Source organism: Trachinotus anak, unplaced genomic scaffold (genome assembly GCF_046630095.1).
Source record: "Trachinotus anak isolate AG129_WGS33_773 ecotype Australia unplaced genomic scaffold, CSIRO_AGI_Tana_v1 ptg000013l, whole genome shotgun sequence".
NCBI classification, from domain to species: Eukaryota; Metazoa; Chordata; class Actinopteri; order Carangiformes; family Carangidae; genus Trachinotus; species Trachinotus anak.
The window spans coordinates 11,205,399-11,224,601 of record NW_027273864.1 but is presented as its reverse complement, the minus strand read 5'-3'; the positions used below and the strand labels follow the sequence as shown (position 1 = coordinate 11,224,601).

Genomic DNA, 19,203 nt, shown 5'->3' with positions numbered 1-19,203 from the left:
TATTAGAGAGAGGGCCGGAGTGGACAGAGGTTTGGCAGACACACACATAAATGATGTCAGGCTGAAACACGCTGCTCCAGTGGGACTGATGAAGCTGCGTGTTTTTGAAGAGAAAGGCGTAGACGAGTGTGACCGCGGATCCCTGCGTCAGTGCGTTTTATTGACTCCTACCTGAACAGGAAGACTCGACACAAGCGCCAGGTAAGTGTTTGCACCTGGATGGGGTCTTATTTTTCTTTTTTCTTTTTAATGACGGGCAGCCTAATTAATATTTAGTCCTTTCTAAACAATAAAGCGGCTGCAACTATACGCGATGTGTATGAAATGATGCGCACATGCATATGAGTAATTAAAAAAACCCACCAATTATTTTATAAGAAGGCATAGCCACGTAAATTAAAATCAAATTTAGCCGTGGCCAGAGGCAGGATCTGGGCCGATGAGGCGAGTCCGGTTCATTAAGCTGAAAACAGCCTGCAGATCCTGTTCGCTGGGAATCGAAACTTAAACAGACGCACCAACAGGTGACGACGCAGAAATGTTTTCTTTTCTTTACCTTTCGTATCCATCAGAGAGATTTTTACGAGTTTTTTTTTCCTAAGTTTCCTTAGTCTAAACCGTATATCTACAATACACACGCAGCACACCCTGTACGGCTGCCTCATGCTGTTGTGCGTTGTCATGCTGGTGTTTGTGACTTCCCGGTGCTTCCTGGTGCAAGTCCTGGTCATACTGTGGTATTGTCATATGTCATACGGCACCATATCTGCCGTTTAGGACACTGAAGCCATGGCCTCAGTATTTTTGTGTGTGTTTCGTGTCATCTGGTGGATATTTTATACACTGACTCCCCTTTTTTAGACTCAGTACAAGTTTGACTAAATATACTTGTTGAAATAGCCTGGTGCCAAAAAAAATAAATAAATAAAAAATCTCTCTCTCTCTCTCTCTCTCTCTCTCTCTCTCTCTCTCTCTCTCTATATATATATATATATATATATATATATATATATATATATATATATATATATATATATATATATGTATGTATGTATAATTTTTTTCCCTTGAAACAGAAAACATTTAAACAATAAATAAATTGATAAATGGAAAAAAGGGGAAGAGTCTCTGGTATACTGTACATTTTCTAACAATATTTAATGTACATTTTTTTGTTGTTGTAAATTTTAGTTAATATTATAATATATGTATATATTTTTGAAGTCTGACTCTGAGTCGTCTGCTTTTTCCAGCACCTGCCACCATGTCTGTGAGTGAGACTGAAGGAAACCTTTATAAAACGAAACATCCAGAAGCTTTGGTTTTGGAGCTTACATGCCCGATATGCTTGCAGATCTTCTCTGAGCCAGTTTCTCTCCCTTGTGGTCATACCTACTGCTTTGCCTGCCTTCAGTCTATGGGAGAAGGCCTTGACCGACACAGCTGCCCTGAATGCCAGGCAGCATATCATGGGCCCACAGCACTCGTGAAAAACTTCAAAATGTGCAGCATGGTGGAGATCTACAAAGCCACAGGTGGGAAAATCAGCTCCACTGCGAACTCTGCTGACATTGGCCATGTAGCAGTCAAGAGTCATGATAGCTCAGTTACAGACGAATCAAACACAAAATACCCCCAGGACTTAGCAACAGCGGAGGGGAGCCAGGAGGGGTGTGCAGAATGCAAGGCAAAGGACGGTTTTAAAACTGGGTCTGGATCCACAGATCAACCGTTTTCTTTGGATCAAAAGCCAAGCAGTGGCAAAGGCAAAATGGAAATGGATGAACCCAAATTCAGACTGGCATCTCTCGTTACAGAGTTGAACTTCAAGTTGGAAATGGCAGAGGGTGTTCTGAAGAAAGAGCAGGAACAGGAGTTCGAGGTGACCACTGCTAATGCTCAGCTGAGGGAGAAAGCATCCGGACTGTTAGGGCAGATAAAGGACTTGTCACAGCACTATAGTGAGGAGGTGACACAGATGATTGAAGAAGAGTTAGGTCCAGGTGAGGCCACTTTAGTCAGTCGAGTCCGTCAAGCCTCTGAGCTGACTAAGCAGCTGAGGCAGGCTATGCTCAGAGCCGAGTCCCTGCTGACTGAGGAAGATGAGGCTGCATTCAGTGACGAGCTCCAAAGCCTACAACCACACATTGTGGAATTAATGGCGAAACCTGTGGGAGAAGAGGCTGACCACGTTGAATCAAAAGTCAGCCCTGCACGAGTCTGTCCCAAGCTGGAAGCCATGAACGCTGAGCTGAGGGAAAAACTTGGAGAGGTTCAGCGCTCCCTTCGAAACACCCTCAACCCCTCAGAGGTGACGTTTGACCCAGAAACAGCCCACCCCAACCTCATTCTCTCAGAGGACTTGAAGACAGTGACTTTCAGTGCTACAAAGCAGCCCTATCGTTCCTCTCCTCAGAGGTTCACCAGCTTCTTCCAGGTCCTCAGCACCCAGAGCTTCTCAGAGGGTGAACATAGCTGGGAGGTGGAGCTTGAAGGCTCTCCATGGATCATCGGTGTGTGCTACAGTGGGAGGCTACCACGTAGCGGGCTGCCCTCTGCTCTGGAAAGCAGCCGGAGCTCCTGGTGCCTGATGTGGTTCAACAACCTGCTAACAGCCTTTGAGCAGAGTAACAATGTGCCACTGAAGAGGACCACAGTGTCTCGGAGGCTAGAGATCAGGCTGAGCTTCAAGACACACAGGCTGAGCTTCTACAACATCAGCACCATCAGCGGGAAGACTCATGTGTACACATTTAAGGCTAACCTGACTGAACCAGTGCACCTTGCCTACAGGATGATGTCAGGGCACCCAAAAGCACGTCTCACTGTTTATTCATAATCATCATTACATTTCAATATTTACTCCCAAGCAAATGTGCTGCATAATAGCACAGCGTTATAATATTTAAAACACCAAAGTTGGGACTTAATTTTATCTGATGAAAGAATTTAAAGTTTTTAGGCATGTCTTGATAGAAAACACAGAATCTGATTTCTTCCTTCCTCAGGCAACTTGTTTCACATAATTTAGGGATTTTGATGCCTTGTCCAGCCTAGTGCTTGGGTTTTATTGTGGGATAATAAACGACTGCTTCTAAAATCTACAGAAGCATAAAACATAAATTTGACTGAATTACGGCTTGCTTTAACGTCAGTGTTCAAATACAGTGCTCAAAATAATGTGTGCAGAAGTCGTTATTTTGTCTTAGGGTAAAGGTTCAAACAAACCGAAAGGCAAAAATATTGAAAAATAATATATTTTATTATGTTTTCCTGTTTTGATCAGACAAATAAAATCCTTGCAAAATCCCCTGTATCCCAAGCTTCAATACAGTTCATGTCACCCTCTCGTAATGTGTATTTTATCTTTCTCTTTTTATTTTATTTATTTTTTTTGCTGCTGCTTCCTCTAAAAAGAGAACAAATCACATTCGGAACGAGAACACAGGTGCGCGTCATAACGCCACGTAATCTCGCGAGAGTTGCCCCGCTTGTTTAGCAAGTGTCAGCTGACCGTATTGGGGAAATTTCTGAACGAAACTATGCAGTACAGCCATGTCCCGTATTAGTGATTGATTTGTTGATCGATTACAGTATGTATAAAGGCGTGTGGAGCAGGTGCTGAACTTAGATTGTTTCTCAAACAATTGACAACGAGTTGCGCCCTTGAATCCGAGTCTTCTGAATAGGTAAGGTGTTGATTTTCTAGCATTTGTAGCTGTCGTTACATTGGCTCAGCGTCATTGCACTTGCACTAGGATCACGTTTGTTTTGATGCTAACCTGAGCCAGTCGGCTTTTAAACTGTGGCACCTAATGCTGGTTTGTCGCCAGCGTCGTCGTTATTACCGTGTCTGTCTGAAAGGGAAATGGGAAGAGGATATAATCCTAATTCAAAAACAACATATCTCCCGACGGCAGCTAGCAAGCTGGAAGTAGCAGCGTTAGCTAATATCTGTAATTCCCCTTTACGAACTGGAGGTATTTTGATAAACCATATTAAGGAGCCGCATTTAAGGTTAAGTCATGATTCACTCGATCATTTTAGCAAGGTACTGAATCTTGACAATTCAACTCCAACTGTTAAGGAGGCGTGAGTAAATGATAACGGGATTAGATAAGTTTTACCGCTTGAAACTTTAAGCTTCACGCCCCAGATGGCCGATATATCGCAGCCAGTGTCGTTACATAATGTTTGTCTCAAAGTAGAGAAAGCTGTGGCAGAAGCCTGCCCTGGCACAGCAGGCCGGCAGCTGTACACCTCCCAGCTCTTTTAAATGTGTAGTAGTAGCTTAAAGCAGCTCAGGTGTTAAGTTGTGCTGATATGACATATGAGTCTGGTGTGTCTTATGTTCACTTTTAATGTGCACTCAAAAAAGGTTTAACGTGAACGACCTTCCCGTCTTAAAACCCCACTTCATAAACTGAACCTCGGTGTAAATGAGGAATCCCTCAGTTCTTAAAAACGAGAAGTACGACGTGAGGAATCGGTTCCAATTAATATGTGAAATGATCAGGTCTGTGCTCTTCCTCAGGCCTGACACCATGCTAGCCACAGTGACTGCTGTGGTTAGGTTTACGCAATACAATGGCAGTATTTCACCCACACCCCTGGAGAACACATCAGCATTCCCGACCTGGAAACCGGATTCTGGAGCAAACATCACCAAGCCTCACAAATGTCTGCAAGCTCTGTATGAGGACATTGGAGACTCCAGGTAAGCAGTAGCGTACTGAGGAAGAAGAAGAAGAAGAAGAAGAAATAGCTGAAATTCATGAAAGAGTTAGTGAAACATAGTTTGTTTTTAAATTCATGTGTGACAGTGATAGAAATGCAAAATGGAAAAAAAAGATAATAACTGTGATTGCCCAGCTGACTACACAACAATGTCTGTAGAAGTCCAGGCTCCACTACAGACAACATAACATTTTTTTTTTTTAGAAAGTTCTGCATTATCCTCCTGACGGTCGTCTCTCTGTCTAAGGGTGCGTTTCTGGGACATTTTACTGCTAGTGCCTAATGTGGCCTTCTTCGTTTTCCTGATGTGGAAGCTGCCCTCAGCCAGGGCAAAGATTCGACTCACCTCTAGCCCCATCTTCGTCACCTTTTATTTGCTGGTAAGACACACACTACAGAAAAACAAAAATACAGTTTTCAGAGTAATATGGCTCTTGACATAATGCTGCACAGTAGCGCTTGTGTTTATCCTTATCTGTCTTTGAAGACGTAACAAAACTTTGAGGATCTGGACGTTTCACTGCGGTAGTGATCCCCATAAAAACGTTGGGATGATGCACCAGTTAATGATTTTCACTTTCATTTTTGTACAACAATGAAGACTGATGACCTTGCTTAACGACGTGCTGATAAGGTTCTTTCTAGTTTACTGCTCTTCCTTATAATCTGTTCCCTCTCAGTGACAGGTGCTCGCTGCTTGTTTCCAAAATGTCTTGCATCTGTCTGTTTGGGTTATCATTCCGGTACTGGTAATCTAACAAGAAAAACTCTAGAGAAGGGGATATTTCAGCTCTGCAGTGGGCAAGGCAATAAAAGAACTTTGCTCATTGTTTGTCACTAGTGTTAACAGTGTATTGTTGCTATCAGTTATACCTTTTCCCTTATTCTGCACCTGTATTTCTTAGGTTTTTGTTGTTGCAGCAGTTGGAATCACCCGCGCTATAGTGTCCATGACCGTCAGTGCATCCAGTGCTGCCACCATCATAGACAAAGTAAGTTAGTTTTATGGTAGTCTGATTTTTACCTATATCTTCACAAAAATACCATAGCAGCATAGACATTTTGTAGTTTTACAGTTAATTTATACATGTTTTATTTTCATGACTGTGTGCATTTCCAAAAACACCGTCATGTTACTGGAAACATTTACTAAGCTGTGCTCACCACAAGATGTTCGTGTTTACTGTAAACTACAGTGAAAAGTGTGCTTTTAGAGGTAAAACACCGCTTTGCATTTGTAGGAACATACAATCTGGGGAAAATTGGTTTTACTGCAGAATTGTTTTTCTAAATGGTCTAGTTATTCATTTTATTTATCTGCTTGTTGGGTTTCCTGGAGTTTAATAGTGTTAAATGGTTGTGGATGCTATACTGAAGTAGCAGTCACAACATTCTGTCATGGGTCTCTTTTATGGATACCCAGAGGGCATGATATGAGCTGCAGTATAACTTTGTAGGGCTTCCGTGTCTTAAACTAAAAGCATGTCTGACATTCCTCACATACCAGACGGGTCCCTATGGAGTTCACAGTGATGGCCCTACTGCTCCCATAGCACCCTGTCATGGCCGTAATGTTGAAGAAAAAGAAGTACAATTGATTGGATAACGCTCTAGAGTGTGACCTGACCTGTAAAGTTGTGCATATGTTTTGTTTCAGTATGTGTTACAACACAGCTGGTCTAATTCACCGCAGCGGATCCTCATGATGTTTGTCGTCTCTTTAGGTGCTGTGGGAAATTACCCGTTTCTTCTTGCTGGCTATTGAGCTCAGTGTTATCATCTTGGGACTGGCTTTCGGTTAGTTTGCTGCGCTGGTTTCAGTTCTCGTTTATAACATTTGCAACATCTGTTTCAAATGTTCAGTATGTTATCCACCTTCCTTTTATATAACTGAAGTCTGTACACTATGTGTTTTTCAGTGAAGCCTCTTTCCTTATTTAACAGGTCACCTGGAGAGCAAGTCCAGTATCAAGCGTGTGCTGGCTATCACTGCTGTGCTGGCTCTGGCCTACTCCATCACACAGGTAATGGCAGATGACGAGAAGTTAAATAAACTTTATTGGATATATAATGATAACTGAGCACGGCAGGAAATTTTTGGTCAGTTGTCATTATGTAATCTGTTCAATTAAAATAGATAATAAATTGTTTTAGGGCACGCTAGAGATCCTTTATCCAGACAGTCACCTCTCTGCTGAGGACTTCAACATCTACGGCCACGGAGGACGGCACTTCTGGTTGGCCAGCTCCTGCTTCTTCTTCCTGGTCAGTAACCTATAGCTCTGCAGCAGTAGCAACATGAGCAAAAAGATAAAACTCATACTCATACATTGTCGGGTATACAGATACCCAATAATTGATTGCTGTGATTGATAATGTAATCCTTTTTTTTTTTAATAGGTGTACTCTTTAATTGTGATCTTGCCTAAAACTCCATTGAGGGAGAGGATATCTCTGCCATGTAAGTCACAGATTTAATTGCAGCAACAAACAGAAATTAGATTTGATAAGTTAAAAGATAACTATTATAATTAATGTTACTATGATCAGTGGAAACTAATCTTTGTTTTGCTTCCTCGGTTTAGCCAAGAGGAGTTTCTATGTGTATGCTGCCATCCTGTCTTTACTGAACCTTGTCCAGGGCCTGGGCAGCGCTCTGCTATGTGCTGGAGTCATAGAGGGACTCTGGTCAGTATTATTCTCATGAACGCATATTTTTACTGAAAGTACATTTACCACAGAACTGTAGCTATAGAAGGATTTCTGTGTTGGAGTGATTGAAATATTGAGCAGTTGGACCTGTTTAAGTCACAATTGTAGGCAGAGAAATATGCATGAGGATTATGTTGGGCAATCTTTTTAGAAAAATGTTGTGGATTCGGAGCTGGGTGGCTAATTTTAAACCTTTTTGTAATTGATTTTGTTGGCTTGGTTGCAACCAGAAAACTGACTCACTGTTTTGGTGGGTCCTATGATGTTTAGGTGAGAGGATGAGAACATAACAAACATATCCTTTTAGCAGCAACCTTTTGATTTGTCTTTTATGTCTACTGAGGCTGATGAACTCCCTATGCTCTGTAACTTTTAAAAGAAATAATTACTCTATTTTGGAACCTGTCTTCATTGTGTTTTCCAGCTGTGTGGATGTCACCACCTTCCTGTATTTTTCCACATTCGCTCCTCTCATCTATGTCACATTCCTTAAAGGCTTCTTTGGGTATGTACAAAGAATCATACCAAATATACAAATTCGTGTATAGTTGCACTTACTGCCCTTGACTTTCTTTCCTCTTTTATTTTTCTACTTTCTCCTCTCCCACAGCTCAGAGCCCAAGATCCTGTTCTCCTACAAGTCACAGGTGGATGAGCCGGAAGAGAGTGACGTTCACCTTCCCCCCACCGTTGCCACAACTCTTGGCCGTAAGGAGTTGACTGACCAGGGCCTGTTCTACTCCTCCACCCAGATTGATGGCTCTGGGCCCGGCAGCTCTCGTATGGTGGGAGCATACCTGGATGATGTTGCCTCTGGACCCTATGGGTCCAGCAGCATTAACAGCATTGAAGCTGACCGCTGGAGACCTGTCAATGCGTGAATGGATGAAGAGAGCCGGTTATCCAGCTGGGCTTAAATATTGTGCATGTGTAGTGTGTCAGGCAGAAATGTGAACAGAGGAACTGGCCAAGTAGGTGGACATCAAGGAAGGGTAATCTTGGTCTTTCTTTGAGGCCGGGATAAGTGAACAAGTGGACGCTTAAGGAGAGACCTTTGCTGGCCAATTATCTGGAAGACTTATTTAGCAACTGCTTTTGTAACACTGTTGCCAGAGTGCACTGCTGCTGTAGCTCCACATAAGGAGTACTGTCCCTCGTTCTGGCCTCGACAGACTCTGTAGTGATTCTGTTCCACAGGCTCTTAAATGTGGGGGCTGACCGACTCGTCTCAGCACATTTTCTGTCATTCCAGCATCAACTGCTCAATACTCAGAGATGAGGTTTTAGCCCAATTTAAAGTACCCAAGTCTTAAAGATCTATCTAACATACTTTTGATGACAACTCAACATCAACATTCCCACTGAAGCCTTTGAGTAACAGCATCTCTACTGACTTTGTTATCTGCTGCCTTGTTTTAGATTTGTGACTCAAATGTCACTGTGCCTCTTTATACAGGGCAAGTTCTTGTGCTCATTAATTTTGATAGGTGTACTTTTGTCCTCTGAAATAGGTGCTGTCTGTCCTGTTAACAAGGTAACGGTGTTAGCGTGATGTTTGTCACTGCAGTATAATGAGGAAATCAGTAACTCCTAAATACAGGCATTGCATTCATTTTAAAGATCGTAAACCATCTGTAGGGCTCTCTGTTAGAGGCTGAGACACAAGAACAATTCAAATAACATCTCAGGCATAAGCTCTCCTCTTTTCATTTCTTTCCTCTTTATTTATTTTCTGCTTTTGCTTTAATTCCTTGCAAGTTTCAGAAACCTATTCTTTGTATTCCAACTCAGACCTGTGCTCATTTCATATCAGCCTATCTTGTGCAGCTTTGCTTGCTTTAAAAGGGTTTCTGTTGCAAAGTTGAGTTTTCAGTATTATCCTGCTAACCTCTGTTTCATTTGTTCAGAGTTTTCATAAATGTTATTACAAGTGGTAAAATTAGACCAAAAAAATGTTGCTCAATTTTAAAGTATCAAATGTTGGTATTGATATAGCTATATTGATCTTTATACAGATAACTCAATTCCTTCTGATCAAGAAAGACTCAGGCAGTTATGTCTGGGATGGGTAATTTCAATGACGAGTGTTGCAGAGAAAAATTTCCATTCTGATTTATTTCAGTCTTCAGTCGTTTGTTTTTGTTTAACTCATGAAATCATACTTGTCATACATAGTATTTCTACAATATCATACTTGAGTATTTACATATACTTACACCTACAAAGGAGATTTGATGGATGTAAGTTTTCCCCTAAAAATACTATATGTTTCGTAAGAATTGGTAACTGTATTCAAGATAGCAGTATTTATAAATAGTGGTGACCTGTATGCGGAAAATGTAGGGTTACATTTATTTTTTTCACCATTCTAATGCAGCAAAACACAAAAAAAAGTGATGTATTTCAAAGGAATTACAGTATTTGCCCAACCCTTGAAATATTTTATTTTCATAGTTGAGTGCTGGTGAGCTCTGCTGTATCACTTGGAGTTAGAATAGTGATTGGGAAATCAGCTTGCTTTTTGATGACATGAGTTCACAAGGTGCATTGTTATGCAATTGATGTGCGCTCTCTGCATACACAAGATGTGTGTTGGTGAAATCATTTTGCAAATGATATGTAAATTGCCTTTTTATTTAAGTGCATTGATTGTATAATATTCAGCCTGTATTAATACAATGTGTTGAGCATTCCATGAAATACAGAATAAACCGTGGACTTTGACTTGGTTGTTTTGGGGATGGGACACCACATCATGACTTGTTTTGGGGGAGAATACTGTATATTGAAATTTGAGATAGGACTCCACTCTGTGGTTTCTTGTGAAAACTACACTCTGGGATAGGGACTTGTTTTGTTTTGTTGTTGTTTGTTTTTGTTTTTTTTTTTTTTAAAAAAGATAAATTTCCTCCTGCGTTCATGACTGATTGTTTTACCTTATACGGGTACATACAGGTTTCATATGTCCTTATGTTTTAGTTGTGCCAAAAAGCTTCACAAGTCAGACCCTACGATCGTCAAACACTCTAACTACAACTCCCATCTACCCTTAGTCCACATTGCCGCATGGCCATGAATCATTGGGTCCGAACTATTTCATCCAGCCAATGAGCTTTGAGGATACTGCAGCGCCGGAGTGACCTTTATTGGAGTATTTTGACCACGGTCGCTGTGGCGGCGACTCCTGCCGCTCTCCCGTGAATGTGTGTCCCTGTCAAAACCACAGACGGGGTAATTGTTATTTCTAACCAGGTGGGAACCGACAGCTGTTGAAAATGGGAGGAAATGGAAGCACGGCTAGGAAAGTGTCATTCGGACTGGACGAAGACGAGAAGGTCACAGTAATTGAAGGAGTGAAGGTACAAATAACCGAATATGTCGCTTTAAAGGGGAAAATGCGAAGCCAAAGTTTGAAATTAGCTGTGTTATTAGTTATAAGCACTAAGGCTAATAACGGTTAGCTGTTGCAGTGGTGTCGGACTAAGGTGCGCTGGGAGCCCGGCAGGTCCCATGTCCTCAGATGAACCCGGCCATACCCCCTCTCTGTGGCCGCGGCCGCTATGTAAAGGTTAGCGGCCGGCCCCTATAGCTTCTTGAGTTACGATGCGTTGCTAGTCGTAAAAGGCCGGTATAGCGCACATTCACGCAGATATAATGCACTATAATGTTATCATGTTGGCGAAATCTCCACAGCGTAACCTAACCATGAGCTGGGTATGTTGTGTCAACTACATTCAAGGGAGTTACGTTACTGTAGCGGAGAGTACATTTAATTGTAACGCCGAAGTGTAGTTTGGTTCGTTTTCATAATCACACAATTTGCAATTTGGTGTCCCACCTGTGGACCTGCACATTGTCCAGTGGGAGAGTAAATTAATAATGTGTTGATATGTGCATCTATGCAGGCAGATAGCTACTATCTGTGCTACTGTTCAGAAAGGTCAGAGAGGTCAGGCACAGCTGTACAAGAACACATCTGGAGCTGTAAGCGAGTAAGTGACTTGCTCAAGGACACCTCTGCAGGCAGGATGTTAGGATGTTTGACCAGTGAGCTTTTAATCTGCTGCTTACCAAGGCACACATCTATCCTGCACGGCCTTGTATGTGTGTGTTTATGTGCATTTGTTTATTCCCACGATCCTGTCCAGCTCTCAGAGGATGTGCTCCGGCGGATGAGGGAATCTCAGGGGTCTGACAGCGCCAAGCCTCCACCAGCTCCACGTATGTTCCAGTTAAAGACCTTTCCTTTCTCACAGAGCTCCCACTGAGGGGCCTGCTGTGTCAGCAAATACACTCAATTGTCAGTTTATTAGGAACACCTAGTTAAAACTAATGCAGTCTAATACAACAGTCCTGCAATAAGTTCAATTCAATTCAATTTCAATTCAATTTTATTTGTATAGCGCCAAATCATAATATACATTATCTCAAGGCACTTTACAGGGTCAGGTCAAGACCTTACTTTGTTAAAGAGAAAAACTCAACAGTTCCCACAAAGAGCAAGCGCTTGGCGACAGGGGGGAGGAAAAACTCCCTTTTAACAGGAAGAAACCTCCAACAGAACCAGGCTCAGGGTGGGCGGCCGTCTGCCTCGACCGGTTGGGTTTAGGAGAAGATAGAAAGAGGGGGAGGGGGAGGAGAGAGGAGAGAAGAGAGAGAGAGAGAGAGAGAGAGAGAGAGACCAGGAACAGCTGTGTAGGTAATGGTGTTATCAATAATAATGACAGGTAACAGTGGTTAATAGTAAAGATGAGTCGTGGTGGATCTGGATCCTGCTGCTCCCGAGGCAGAGATACCTGCAGAATGAGGACAGAGAGAGGGAGAGAGAGGAGAAGCACAAACTACGGGAGAGAAAAGGAAACAAAGTTAATGGCATGAAGTCATCGAGAGAGAGAGGGAGAGAGACAGAGATAGAGAGGGAGCGCCCAGTGAATCATGGGAATCCCCCAGCAGTCTAGCTCTATAGCAGCATAACTAAGGGATGGGTCAGGACAAGTTATACCTTAATGAAGGTTGTAATGTTCAATTTTTGTTGAAACTGTGTTAAAGAGGTGTCAGTTTAGCTGTATCGTCATTTTGGAGACCCTAGTGTGTGGTGCTGTTGAACTGTATTGAGTTATACAGCTGTGTTTTGTTTGACCAACACTCACTGATTTAATTGGGGTGGGCAAAATAATAGTAATTTAGTTCAACAGCTACATTCTCCAAAATGATCATACACTTGAATCAACATCCTTTTACACAGTTTCAACAAAAGCTGAACATTGAAACTGTCATGAAGATAGGGATTTATTACAGGACTGTTGTATTAATCAGGACATTGTATTAATCAAGACTACATTAGACTACACACTACACTAGATTAGTTTTAGCTAGGTGTGCTTGATAAACTGCCGACTGAGTGTATGTCCACATACACCGACTGAAGAGAATAGTATCAGGATAAAGATCAGTTCTACTGCTGTGTGACTCTTTTTAGATTTTTCATTATAAAAAGGACAGAATATAGTATGTGTCAACCATGTTGTGTTTATAATCAAAGTTTGTAAATATTAAAGCTACATTTTGCTGTTATCTGATAATTGTGTTCGCATTAGAAAATGGTTTGAAAGGGGGACCTATTTTAGCCAACTTATACGAAATAATTTTGTAAGACAGATGTCATGCCCACAGGGATTGTGATTGGTCAGAATTTAACTCCACATATACAGGTTACCATTTGTTACATCTGTCCTGGAAACTGATGCATATTCTAATGGCTAATCATTTTGATATTTATCCCAATTGAATTTCAGGTACAAAACCAACAGGATCATCCACAACAGAAATAAAGGAAGAACTGCGCAAAGAGTAGGTGCTCATAATGTCAAGGTCAAGGATCTGCCATGACTTTGCATGAATTTATTATTTATTATCACAATTTATTATTCATTCATTTGTGAATGAACATTGTATTATGTTATATATTATTTACTATATATATATATATAGTATAATAGTGCATTAATATTGACTAACTTAGAATTAGTCACTAAATTATTGCAAGTTAATCTTGGTAAATGAAAGATTGAGCGTTTGATCCTCATGTATATTTTCATATATTTAAGTTGAGCCCTCTGTGTTGACAGTCAACTTCTAACCAGTGTAGGTGACAGATGTATAACGACACTTGATGCTAATGTGCAATGTTTACGGGGAACATACCCATGTTGAGTGACCTGTGAACACTGCCTGTGCTGATTTACTCTGTCTGCGTAACAAGCATGTTGCTATGCTGCTGGAATGCTCATATACTATACTAAGTGTCTATAGAGAAACATGTTGGCCAGTCCACTATCATTGTAATGCTGTTTCTTGGAAATTGGTTAGACATAATATACTATATATTATCATATTTTGATCAGTGTTACTAGTGCCAAGCCTCAGTAATATAATCTGTTCTTAATGATGTAGACCTATGTAGTTACAGAAATAGGCTCATGGCCAAGATGACAGTTGTTTAAATCTTTTGGCTAAGTATATCAGTTTTGCAGTTACTGCAGAGGTAGTATCATGCAATCCAATACTGCTGCTTTTCAATAAATAATGTCTTTGTAATCTTTGCGATCATAACATTTTGTTGAGCCTATGTGAAGGTGAAGTTTATGGTAATTTCGTATGACGTTGGATTGGGTTGAGTTGCATTATGTTATAGGTTGCATCATATTTTGGTATGTTATGTATTCATAGTGTGACTTAAAACTACACTAGATTGTTCATGATAAACCCCAATGTTTGATTTTAATATGATACTTTAATTAGATTTCACACAAAAATTGTTCATGGATTCATGAATACCATAATACTATATAATATATATGTTTGTTTTTTGGGTTTTTTTTTTTTTTTTGTACTTTTGGAGACTTAATCCCCAAAATATAGATATTGGTTTTGATCTAAACTTATACCCCCTGACCTTAGTGCTCTCTGGCATGTTTAGCAGACAGATGTCTACTTGATAGATAAGGGGACAGAGGTTAAAACAGTTCTCATCCTCCCCTGCTTCAGCTTTGAGCGTCAACAGGCCCTGGTGCAGGAGCAATTGTCCAGACTGGCCCAGAAAGAGAGAGAGACTGCTGCAACCACAGGTCTTGATGAGCTGATGCCCGCCCTCATCATTGAGAAAGGGAAAGCCCGGGAGGAGCAAGAAAGAGCTAAGTTGCTGGTGAGTAAAAAATGTCGGCCCTCGGCAAGGGACAAAACTTTGTTTTCCACAAGAGTCAAATTAATTCTTCTAAGTGCCTCCCAAAACTATTGATTTGATGTTTTAAATTACACTTTGTCAAAATGGCAGACCACCTGTTTTACAGACAAGAACACTTTTCACACCTATTTAGTGAGGCAGGTGGGTAGGAACAGGATAAATGAATTCGAGGTAGCAAACTAAAAAATCTTGCAATGATCAATTTATTTGCAATATTTTGGTTCTAGACCTTCATCAGGCAATGAAGGTTGAGTACTGAAACATCCTATGTCTTTGCCGATTTCAGTAGATCTCTCTTGTTGGTTTGAATTCAACTTAAACTTCAACTTAAGTTTTGACAGTATAACTTCACATATTATTCAATAACATTTGTTTTATCCCAAGTGAGATATATAAAAAAAACCTGTGACCCTATGAAAAAAATTTAAAACCACTTCTCTAGAACATAATGTCAATGTTCGCTTCAACTGATTTGCTAGTGAGAGTTAATGTCATTGACTTGGTAGTTTCAAGGCTTGTTGAGTCCTTTAGTTAAACCAAGTATATGACATAGTTCACACAAAAATGACTTAATTATAAAATGTACTATATATATTTATGTAATATTCAGCAGAAGTAGTAGATGTTTTTTCTCCAGAAATATTTTGTGTTAGTCAACAGCACCTTCCACTGTTTACACTTTGAATGGCCCCTCTTGATTGAGACACTGTTGAGTTTAATTATTAGGATGCACATCTTCAACCCTGGTTTCTGTATTGCAGAGGGCAAACCACACTTATTTTCTAAAAAGCAGATGTGATTGAGTAGATGCACAGTATCTGTAGTTTATTAGAGTGGAAATCACTGATGCAGCCTGTTGGGGTATTAGTATGAGAATCGATTTCAACAGGCTGTATCAATAATAATAGCAATGAATATTGGATGAAAACATGAACATGAACAATGCATTTTACATTTATACCCATAAAAGCCACAGCTGTGAGATGCAATGCTGTAATCTGATTAACCCTTCTTGTATCCATGTACAGTGATGGCATTGATAGTTGTCTCTATGTACACTTGGTGCTTTCTCATTTCAGATGTGCTTGTTGACGCACAGTCTTGTTAAATTCAGACTGATAATGAGTCAACCAGCAGCACAGTGTGTGGAGGAGTGAAAAAAAGGTGATAGCCATAGAGTTTGATGGAAAACGGTGAAATTACTGTTTCACTAAGTTTGACTCAAGAGTGGGACAAATTCCTGTGTACGTGCAGGTGTGTGTGCATGTGTTTGGGTTGTATGTGTTTTACAAGGATCTCTACATATTTGTAAGTTAACTCCTTGTTTTCTACCTTTCCGACATGACAAGTTAATACAGCCTGTTAGTGTGTGTGTGCAGACATATTTTTTTGTGTGTAGAAGTGGGGTGACGCCTGAAAGGGGTGTATTCTGTCTGTGGTTGCACAGAGTATATAATAAGCGTTGACGGGACTCTGTCATTGATGATGAGTGTGTTTGACAGGGTTAAACATCTTTTTGTTTACATTTAGATCAAAGGGAGCTTTGGGTTTAGGTGAAAAGTAGAATTTTATCTGTACATTATCTGTACATTAAAGTAAAATGAAGAGGGAGGTTTCTGCTGCTTTCAGCTGATGATAGAATTGAAGTAGATGTACACAGTGTGTGAGAAATCTAGATGGCATATAACTTAAGCTCTTACCATCGTCTCTCCCTTCCCACATTTTCTTCTTTCTCACCTGTCCCTCTTTAGTCTCACTTTTTCCAGCTTGACTGTCTTAACACCTTCATTGTTCCACAGCTTGATTTTCTGCTGTCTAAAATGTCACACATACTTAACAAACCAGAGAAGGAGCTGGAACCTTGCAGAATTCACTTCTATGATTAAATGGAAAGATGTGCTTGGTTTATATATTATTTGCTTCAGCTTTTGAGCAGATTGGAAAGGACCAGCGAATCTGATTAAAGAGTACCAACATCAAATCTCTCTGCTTAGCAGGTGGGCTTCCCTCTTTTCTTCACATTTTCTGGCAACAACACAGCTGGAGACTTAAGAAAAGTCTCTCCTCCCCCGTCTCTTTCCCCATTCCACTGTAAAACACTCAACTTTGAGTAGTTTGGGAGCTGCCTTATTTCCCAGAGGAGAAGACAAATACACACACTCACACAGAGAGACACACATACACATACACACACATACACACAGCGCTTTGACACTATCACAATATACAAACACATATATAGCAAGCGACCCCCAGCCTATTTCCCCACATGCACCCCTGACTCCCCAGCACGCAGCCTGTGTGTTAGTTTGAGGTGACGAGGAGTTGAGGGACTTGGGGAGGCAACACCTGTCAGAGAGCTGAGCTGCTCCCTACACTGCCTCAGGCTGCCTGTCACAAACACTCACATTAGCCATTTACTCCTGTCTCAGCTCTAACCGCCACCACTGGGGCTATTTGTGTGTATATATCTGTGTCTATATGTATCTGTATACGTGCATACCTGTGAATTAAACTGGTGCTGTGTCAGTTTACATTAGGGCTGAACAATAGCAAAAAAAAATCATATTGCGGTTTTTAGGGGAGATATTGTGATGGCATTATGATTCATGATATCAGTTGGAGTGGTTATTTTTGCATTTTATTTTTACTGAAAAAACTATAAAAATGATGGTGATGTGATTATTGTTGGGTCTTGTGCCAGAAAAGCATGTTCCATTACATCTAGAGAAAATAATTGATAGGCCAGGGTATATCTGCAGCGCAGTGCTTCATTTATGGTATGTTGTAACACATTTTACCTTTATAAAAAAATTGCTGCTCCTGCATTTGGATATGCACTTGACCATATTGCAATTTTGACAATATTTTCATTAATTGCTGAGCTCTATTTTACAGGGGATGTAGGGGCATAATTCACTTGCAAGGTTAATTTATAGTTCAGTTAATACTATGTTCTCTTAGCATCTTGAATATTATATTTTAAACCTTTTTTTGTTTTTTAATTTGTACATATTTAAATTTTACAATACAGAATTCTGATTCATTATATAGCACCTAATAGTGCTATAGTGCTAGATAGAGTCGCTGAAATCAGAAAGCGAAACGAAACACAATGATTCCTAAATTATAGACTAATGAAAACATAATTTTGAATATTATATTCAATTTCTGTCATTAGATCCCCGAAATCCACCACACTGTTTCTCTAAAGATCTGCTCCAGATCGACACAAAAATACATCCAGAATCTATGAATATCAAATATTGTTCAAAAGTTTAAGATGTCTTATACTTTCTTTCCATTCTGAGTGTATTAGCATTGGAAGTTTCCACTTAGCAAATCACACTATTGTAGGTTGTATATTAAATTAAATAATATAAATTAAATAAATTTTGTGTGTGATTGAAGTTGAGAAAAGAGAAACCTTCCTCCTTCAGCAGATGAATGTGAAAACAGCTTTCTAGTGTCAGACTCTGCACAGTTAAGGTCAAACATTCAAGTGAAGTATAAGCAAACAATAAGCAAAACACATTTTTGAGCGGAGAGAGACTTTATGTTCACACAGCTGTGCATCTATATTAAACCCAGTCCAGGAAATGTGGTAACCTGTGTGCTCCACAGTATTTTCTTTTTTTGCTAACTACTGCTTCTGCTTCATAGTTCCCCTTGTCACAGTGACATCCAACTTCTCACCCCACCTTCAAAGGTACGCTTACAGCTTGGCTTTTTCAACCTGTCATCCTACCTTGTTTGGAGACTATATTTAGGCCTTAACAGTTACACATTGAGTGAAGACATGGAAGAGACGACAAGTTACATTAACACCTAGTCTCCTTTCCTATCCTTTCTCTCATTAGCACCTCCTGTGTTTGTTTTCTTCCCCCGACTCCTCTCTCTACCTCAGTGGTGACATTCATGCTGCAAATAAAATGCTATTAGTATGCACAGGCATTCAGTGCTTAGCAACTCACCACACACACACACAGACAAACAGACAATAACAAGCATCTGCTTTATGCTTTTCAATTTCAGAAGCTCCCTGGGTGGGTGAGAAGAATCGACTTTGCTACCTGTGTGGGGGGTCGCTGGTCAGTGTTTGTAACCTGCCAGTTGGTTTGCTGGTGGTGCTGTTTATTAAAAGCTGGCTTTTATCTACTGTCTCCAAAAAAAGGTACTGACAACAGTATAAGAGTTTACAGTTAATTTCAGATGAGTTCAGTAGAAAGGAACATGTCTACTGAATAATTCTACTGTAATTGAAATGACAAAATGAAAAAGAACCATAAATCATTAAAAGGACACAGATGTCAGAAAATAGAAACACTAAAGCAGGACAAACTGCCTGTAATAGTTGTCCATTTGCATATTTTTGCAGGGGCAAGACACACAACACTTTAAGGAGTCTTAGTCATCCGTAGTTAGAAACCCAACAATTCCTTTTGAAAGTTTGTATTGCATTATATTAAATATGCATGTTGTTGTGTTACATGCATATTTGGATTCTCCAT

General features: G+C 40.3%; 3 protein-coding genes across 7 annotated transcripts in view; all 3 read left to right on the top strand.

Moving 5' to 3' along the window:
• Positions 1-2: 2 nt before the first annotated feature.
• trim107 (tripartite motif containing 107) lies at positions 3-3,309 on the top strand. The gene is made up of 2 exons (XM_071494093.1): positions 3-201; positions 1,254-3,309. Exon 2 carries the CDS (start codon positions 1,265-1,267, stop codon positions 2,837-2,839), a length of 1,575 nt encoding a protein of 524 aa, XP_071350194.1. The 5' UTR covers positions 3-201; positions 1,254-1,264; the 3' UTR covers positions 2,840-3,309.
• A 170-nt stretch (positions 3,310-3,479) lies between these two features.
• tpra1 (transmembrane protein, adipocyte asscociated 1) lies at positions 3,480-10,173 on the top strand. Of its 2 annotated transcripts, XM_071494094.1 has the most exons (11): positions 3,480-3,689; positions 4,535-4,717; positions 4,985-5,117; positions 5,643-5,729; positions 6,462-6,534; positions 6,682-6,761; positions 6,892-7,002; positions 7,138-7,198; positions 7,323-7,425; positions 7,874-7,954; positions 8,060-10,173. In XM_071494094.1, exons 2-11 carry the CDS (start codon positions 4,545-4,547, stop codon positions 8,328-8,330), a joined length of 1,173 nt encoding a protein of 390 aa, XP_071350195.1. In that variant the 5' UTR covers positions 3,480-3,689; positions 4,535-4,544; the 3' UTR covers positions 8,331-10,173. The 2 variants fall into 2 exon arrangements, with proteins under 2 accessions (XP_071350195.1, XP_071350196.1); XM_071494095.1 differs by lacking the exon at positions 3,480-3,689 and having other exon boundaries at positions 4,585-4,717; positions 4,942-5,117.
• A 416-nt stretch (positions 10,174-10,589) lies between these two features.
• Positions 10,590-19,203, top strand: part of LOC139630539 (MICOS complex subunit mic25a-like) — a 51,302-nt gene continuing 42,688 nt past the window's right edge. The window contains exons 1-5 of one of the 4 annotated variants that reach the window (XM_071494096.1): positions 10,590-10,808; positions 11,355-11,441; positions 11,598-11,670; positions 13,245-13,299; positions 14,497-14,653. In XM_071494096.1, the coding sequence (XP_071350197.1) occupies positions 10,725-10,808; positions 11,355-11,441; positions 11,598-11,670; positions 13,245-13,299; positions 14,497-14,653 (456 nt within the window). In that variant the 5' untranslated portion in view covers positions 10,590-10,724. The remainder of the gene's footprint in view (positions 10,809-11,354; positions 11,442-11,597; positions 11,671-13,244; positions 13,300-14,496; positions 14,654-19,203) is intronic. The other 3 variants (XM_071494097.1, XM_071494098.1, XM_071494099.1) reach the window with 3 other exon arrangements.